The sequence below is a fragment of the Heterocephalus glaber genome, unplaced genomic scaffold (assembly GCF_053883595.1).
Source record: "Heterocephalus glaber isolate CG9 unplaced genomic scaffold, H.glaber_assembly_v1.0 deba00000122, whole genome shotgun sequence".
Lineage (NCBI taxonomy): Eukaryota > Metazoa > Chordata > Mammalia > Rodentia > Bathyergidae > Heterocephalus > Heterocephalus glaber.
Window position 1 is genome coordinate 46425117 of NW_028258138.1, and position 7528 is coordinate 46432644.

A 7528-nucleotide genomic window follows, 5' to 3' on the forward strand; every position below is an offset into this window, starting at 1 on the left:
AAAGGTAATTTCTATGGTTTCTTTGAGTCTCCGTGTTTATCACTCAACTGTTCAGAAAAAAAATTTACAAAACTTACTATTTCTTGCATTAACTATACATTGTAAACACTAAATTTAAGAATAATCAAGACTTTTGTTATTAGAGTTTATAAAGAAAATTGAACCACTTTATTGAGGGCAAAAATCTCTTATGATTCTTAATTTGTAATATTTTTAGCCTGTGCATGGTAAGGCTATCTGTAGGTATATATTTTCAAGTAAAAATTCTGAAGCTCATTCATTCTTCATTTGTGTCCAGAGAAGACAAAGGAATTTATCCCAAATGTTTTTAAGGCTGACCTTTAATTAAAAAAAATACCCTTTATATTTTAAAACTAGATAAACCCTATTTTTCTAATGTTTCCTCGAGTTAAAAATATTTATTGTCCAAGTGTTTACAAGTATGCTTATGCAATTATGAAAAAAAATCTTCACATGAAAATACCATAATAGTCTGTATTGTTCCATGCATTTGTTTCTTCTCAAAATATTCAAAAGAAAACTTATTTATATATATTACTCATGAAAAACATCTATTTTATGTAAGCATTAAATGATGTAGTCATAATAATAACAGTATACACAATATATTGGAATAAATTTAAGATTATATTACTGAAACATAGAAAAGCCTATTTTAAAAACCCTCAAATCTGTTTGAATGTCTAACTTACACAATTTCAGGTATATTTCAGACAAAAGTATACAGTTCTAAAAAACTTTGTAATGTTAAAAGGAGATTTGCATTAAATTTGCATGTCCCTTTAGGTGAATTATCATTTGATACTTTTTATGGAGAATTTTGAATGTGCATAAAAGTAGACAAAGGTAAAAAATTTAAAATATTAATGAAATGAGAAGCACCTTTGAGGAAGATATTAGACACACAAGAATATCACCTAATTAATGATTCATTTGTGACTGTTCCTCACTTATTATTTCATTTTAGTGATTGTTAGTTTGAATATGACAGAAGACAATAAGACTCTGGTGACCAACTTTGTCCTCATGGGACTGACAGATTGTCCAGGGTTACAGGTACCCCTGTTCTTAGTGTTCCTTGTCATCTACCTCACCACCATGGTGGGCAATCTTGGACTGACTGCTCTCATCTGGAAGGACCCCCACCTTCATACCCCCATGTACTTATTCCTCAGCAGTTTAGCCTTTGCAGATGCATGCACTTCATCCTCTGTGACTCCCAGGATGCTTATCAACTTTTTATCTAAAAATCATAAAATGTCCTTGGCTGAGTGTTTTACCCAGTTTTATGTTTTTGGTTTCAGTGCAACCACAGAATGTTTCCTTTTATTAGTGATGGCCTATGACCGCTTTGTGGCCATATGTAACCCCTTGCTTTATCAGGTTGTGATGTCCAATAGCGTCTGTTCTCGCTTTATAGGTGTTTCATATTTTGTTGGTTTTATGCATTCAGCAATTCATGTGAGTTTGTTGGTTAGACTAACTTTCTGCAAGTCCAATATTGTAAATTACTTCTACTGTGAAATTTTACAACTGTTCAAAATTTCTTGCACTGATCCAACAGTTAATATATTTCTGGTTTTAATCTTTTCTGCCTTTATACAAATCTTTACTTTTATGACTATTATCATCTCATACTTTTATGTTCTCCTTGCCATTCTGAAAAAGAGGTCTGAGAAAGGCAAAAGCAAAGCCTTGTCCACCTGCAGCGCCCACCTGCTCTCTGTGTCTTTGTTTTATGGGACTCTCTTCCTCATGTACGTGCGCCCAGGGGCTGGAACAACTGACAATCTGGACAAAATGTATTCTATATTTTACACAATAATAATTCCCCTAGTAAATCCTTTTATATACAGTTTGAGGAACAAAGAGGTTATAGGTGCCCTGAGGAGATTAAGAAAAAAATAAATGTTTCCCAGAGATGTTTCAAACTTTTGTTTACATATTGAAGAAAAAACCTAGTATGAGTTAGCCAATACTCTATTATTTCACCAGAGGGTCTATGAATACTGTGTGAGTCAGTTTATATTCTGTTTTCTTGGATGAGAATCCAGTGACAGTTTGGAAATAACCCATGACTAGCCTGTTTAGCTCAGAAAATCAGCTATTTTCTAGAGACTTCAAATTAATTTTCAATTAGTAACTGGCATTTTATTGAGAAATGGGAAGACTGAAAGATAGCTAAAAGGGAGAGAGTCATATATAGTTAGTTACTTACTTGAAAGAGTCCAGCTTACTCTTCTGGACATGTACTTCACTAAGTTCTTTTAGTTATTTGCCATATGTATTAAGCATAGCAGAATGATAAAAATACAATTCTGTTTCTTGGGGGAATATATTACTGAGAAGAAAAGTACTGTTTATTGATAAAAGTCAGGAAGAGTTCTAAAGCATATTGATGAATCTTAGTAAGAAAAATGGAACCTGAAATAAATTAAAGAGTGGAGCATAAAAATTAATCATAACTCACATGTAAAACTGAATGAATTATTTTATCAAGACTATTTCATTTAGCATGATACTCAAAATCTATATATTTTGGAATATTTTAATGCAATAAAAAGTAGAAGTGATTCCAGAGGTCTGCTTTGTGATTGCATCACCAGTCCTGTGGGTTTTGGTAGGAACTGACTAGGAAGAAGGCAAGGAGATTATGTGAGATATGAGACTGGTCTACTACATAAGCATAGGATTGAAAATTGCAATAAATTTTTCCTTTCTTTATATGTATGTGTGTGTGTGCGCGCACCTGTATATGTTTATTTTCTTTGTTTTGAAGGGATCACACTCCTGAATTGCAAATAATTAATTGTTAAAAATTCATTGGAACAATTTTCACATATTATATGGACAAAGATGACTCATCTTGTCTTTTAATAAAACGATCATATTCCTCCAATCATAATCCAATCATTATTTCTTGAGTAATTTTTTCAGTACACTTATCTCAAAGAATCATACAATAAGAATTAAGAATAAATTCATAAAATGAGAATGAAGAATAAGTTGTTTATAAATGAAAGTATGACTTTTGTTTGATTATGTATAAAACACTGTAGTTTTTGTAAAGTTAATAGTTTCTAGAAGTATATACGAGTTTTATCTAAATATTTAGGCATATGATAGATAACTTATATCACAAGTCTATCAAAATTCATTTTGGGAACAATTTGTTTATATATTTGTTTATATATATATGTTTATTAAGATTAATTCCACCAAATCTTTAATAATGAAATATGAACAAAAATTTAAAAGTTTACCCCACATCAATAAATTTGTTGTCTTTTTTTTTTCCTCAGTAACCTTTTATTGTTATCTCAGGTTTACAATAAAGAAACAGAAAAGAATTTGATCATTAAAAAAAATCATAGCTGTCAATTCAAAATGAAGTTCTTATTAAACAAAGCAGAACACTATAGCCTATAATTACATCTTTAATTTTATTTACAAGAATTGTGTACGATGTGCTATAAAATAAGACTCTGGAATAAGATAAAAATGGTTATCCCTAGAAGTTAGCTACCCTCACTGCTTATAATTAATCACAACTGTCTATATCCTTAATTAGCATTTTATTTATATACTAAGAGCCACCATTCTGATACACAACTGATACCTAATTTTTGAAAACAATCCCTGTCCACAGGTCTAAACTTTTTTTCTACATATAATTTAGTTATTTGCTTCAGTTTTTTTTCTAAATAGGTAGAGGACAGGTTTTATTTTAAAAACAAATATTAGTAGATCCTTTCAGACAAACACATTTTAATCAAGAAAAGAATAAAAAATAAAACAAGTTTCATGAAAGAAAAGAAGAAAAAGGGTTTAGGAAAAGCAAATTGTACTCTCACACTTTTTTTTTTTTCAAATCAAACAAAGTACCCTTTATACTAGACATGGATTAATTCTGGCCCTCCTATTTAACAGACTGAACATATGAAGCTAAACCCAATGTCATAATACCCAGAATGCTTAAAAATTATTTGCTACAAAGCTTTTGAATCAAAGAAATCTTTAAAGCACACAGTATAACTAAGTGAACAAGGAGCTTTGGGAGGTATACAGGAAGAATGACTCTCTGAGTGTAGTCTTCAAGGGTCTAAGTAACAGTCTTCCTTTTAGTTGAGGTGAGAGGTAGGATATAATTGGACATGCATTATTCATATGGAAGCATATGGCCCGTTACCTTGTAAATCCTTCTAATACCCTTGTAAGTAGGTACAGCCAAATATTATACCCCAGAGGAAGGTGAGGCACTAAGAGGTTAAGAGTCCAGTCTGTAGAGTTCACCAGTTGCAGAAAAGTGATTTTCATGTTTCCTTTTTTTTGACCTTTGTAAAAACAGTATAAATAAGTTTTCATTTATATCTCAAAGCACCCTACGAAGCAGACACTAGATATCCTCAGTTAAAGCAAAATGATTACAAAAGAAAAAAAACTGTGTGATTGAATTAAAATCTTATTAGTCCCCTGTGGCCTCAGAATACACTTTTAAACCTACATCAAACCCATTTTTCATTGCTGCCATCAGCAGGGCTGTAATTTTTAATAATGAGGCCTCAACTGCTCTGTGAATGCCTGAGAAAGACGATACGCAGCCCACAGTGTGAATGCAGAGAAGACTCTTCCAGCAGTTTTCTGCCGCTTGAATTGCAATTCAGTGACTGGCATAAAACCGCTACAAGCTCATTTGAAGTTCACTCTTGGTTTACATTCTTTCTCATATTTTATTTACAAAAGACATCCGCTTATAAATCTGATCTCATTATCACAATTGTACCTTGGAAAAGCAGCTTATCTCTATGGGAGATAATCAGGTAAACATGTTACCAAACAATAATTAATTTAATGTCCTTCAAGTTCAAGGGTAAGGTAAATCTATGTATGCTACTTATTATCTAGTAGAGATTGATTATTCAAGTATCAGCAATATTAGTCCTTAAAATGTTATCATTTGTGTAGTGCAAAAAATATATATGTATGTATGTATGTACACAAACCAAACTACTGGACAGCAGAAAAGAAATGTAATTAAGATTTTCTCGTGGGGCCAGGGATTTAGCTCAGTGGGTTACACTGTCTGCCTTGAAAGCACATGGACCCGAGTTTGATCCTCAGCCAATTTTATTCCGAGGTCATCCAGGCCCAGCAGTCTTCTTGAGTAAAACATCACTCTTCAGTTCAGTTTTCTTCTCCTTTGATAATATAAATGGACCAACTACTGGCAATAAAAGACCATACAATAGCAAAAGTTAATGCAACAGGAGACGTCTTAAAGGGCCACCAAGATGGTCTCTGCGAGGAGGACTGATTACTAGACTGCAATGTTGATAATTCTGCCTGTGACGCGGCCAGTGTCTCCAGGTGGTGCAGCCTTTGCAGCACGTTCTGCATATCCTCCTGCAGCCTCATGAGCACCAGTGCAATCTGCTCCTTGAGGTGGCCTCCAGGGGCCCTGTCCCAGCCCCAGCGCTCCACATTGTCTCCGCTCCCCACTTGTCGGCCCCTGCTCCCCTCACTCAGATGCAGCACCCTGTGCCCTCTCCCTCTTCTGACATTAGAGAGTTCCTCGCTCTCTCTCGCTGGCTTCTCATGGGGTGGTGCTCCACTGTTACTTCTGCCATCTTCTCCTCCATGTTTTACTTCACCTTTTACTGCTACCACCTGCACAGTCCCAATGCAGCCAGTTCCAGGTGGTCCTTGAACATCTTCAGGGAAACCAGAATTTTCCAAGGGGTGTGCTGGGATCACCACCCACGTAATCGTGAAATGGTCCAAAGTCTGACGTAAAATTATCTAAAGACTCTTCTTGTCCAAACTGCTCCATAGAATCACAGTAAACTTCACTGTCTGAATCACTTGTCAAATGCTGAATCCCTGAAACATCTTCAATATGATCATCATTTGTATCTTGGTGAACGCAGATAGCAGTTTTTCCAGTTTGCTCCACGTTTTGCTCTACAGGTTTTACTTCTTCAGCACTTCCACCATTCAGGAAAGAAGTGGCCTGAATGTCATCTTGTACATCCTGAATAAAGCTGTCTTTAACATAACCGTTAGTGACAATGACTTCCAAAGTCTTATGCTCTCCTGATTTCTTCATCATTTGCTTATCATTACCACTTTGTTCCGCTCCCTTTACTTCCTCCTGAACCTCTTCTTCCTCTGACTCAGCTCCACTATCACTGCTTTCAGCTTTTCCATTAATAGTTTTGGCATTTGGAGTAGAAGTAAGAACATTACCAAGATCTGAGGTTAAATCAGAACTCCTGCCACTCTTTTTGTCTTCTACAATTTCATAAAATGGACCTACGACATGTAGCAATTCAACTTTCTCAGTCATCGGCATAGTTTCAATGATCTTTTTCATTTCTTCCACATATGCAATCATGGCTTCTTCTTTAGTCATATCACCCAGTGAACTCCAAGCACCCCATTCTTCGGCAGGCTCTGGATCACTTTCACTGCCACCTCGAACCTGGTTTCCTGCAGGGATTTCGCGTCCGCCATCTCCAGCTGCCAGCGCCGGCCGCGCTCCCAGGCTCGGTCGGCGGGGATCAGGCCGAAGCAGCAGCACCAGCTTTGCCAGGGGGCTTCGTGAAACTGGAACAGGAGCTCGGCGGTGGGTCAGCGCCCCAGAAGAGGAGGCGCGGGGGAGGCCGGCCAGGGCACCCGCGCTGCGCTCCCCGGCTGCGGGTCCGCGGCGGGCTCCCTCCCTGTTGCCTTTTAAATTCTATCTACACATGAAGGAAATGTCCAGCTATGGCATAAACTATGATTATATATCACTCATTTTGCAAACATTAAAGTAAGTTTTAATTTCCTCAACATCTTCATATTTCTTTTAAAGTTTTTTATCCATAATTGTATATTGGTCTCTTTAAAGTAATCCCCTAAATACTTTTTATTATTTGGATATATTTAAATAAATTTACTTTTTTATGTACACTGTGTGGCATGTTTTTTCCAGAATACCTGAATGAAGCAATTTACTATATTGACTCTTTTTCTCCCTTTATAATTGTATATGTAATATGTAATTTTATTAGGATTATTTAAAACAAAATCTCAGGTGTTACCATTGAGAGAGAACGGTAATAGTTGAGCTGTAGTCTTTTCCTGCAGATTGAGAGCCCCTCTGAGGAAATGACATATAGATGATCTTATAGTCAACAAAAGGTAGCCATTTAATTGCCAGTATTGGCCTGAACTGATTGTTGATTTGCAGGTTTATAGATATATTTTCTGGTTGTCAAGGATTTTTATTATATAACTGGTATTTTATGAATATAGAGATAAACAATGGAACCAAGTCAAACATTTCCTTGTACAAGGTGACAAGCAAGTTACTTAAATAAACTAATTCTAGACCTGAACCTTCTCTGTGTGATTTGATTTGTATGACTTCATTGTGTGATCAGGTTACATTCAGTCATTGAAATTTGGGAAGGTGCATGTGGGTAACTAAGGGTTCTATAATGCTTCTGCTTTATTTATTTGGTAC

General features: G+C 35.5%; 1 protein-coding gene and 1 pseudogene across 1 annotated transcript; one reads left to right on the forward strand and one right to left on the reverse strand.

Annotated features, from left to right (window-relative positions):
- Nucleotides 1-996: 996 nt before the first annotated feature.
- On the forward strand, nucleotides 997-1929 carry LOC101700340 (olfactory receptor 5AC1-like). The gene has a single exon (XM_004857945.2). It carries the CDS (start codon nucleotides 1006-1008, stop codon nucleotides 1927-1929), a length of 924 nt encoding a protein of 307 aa, XP_004858002.1. The 5' UTR covers nucleotides 997-1005.
- A 3233-nt stretch (nucleotides 1930-5162) lies between these two features.
- LOC101700704 (acyl-CoA-binding domain-containing protein 5 pseudogene) lies at nucleotides 5163-6549 on the reverse strand (annotated as a pseudogene).
- Between the last annotated feature and the right edge of the window lie 979 nt (nucleotides 6550-7528).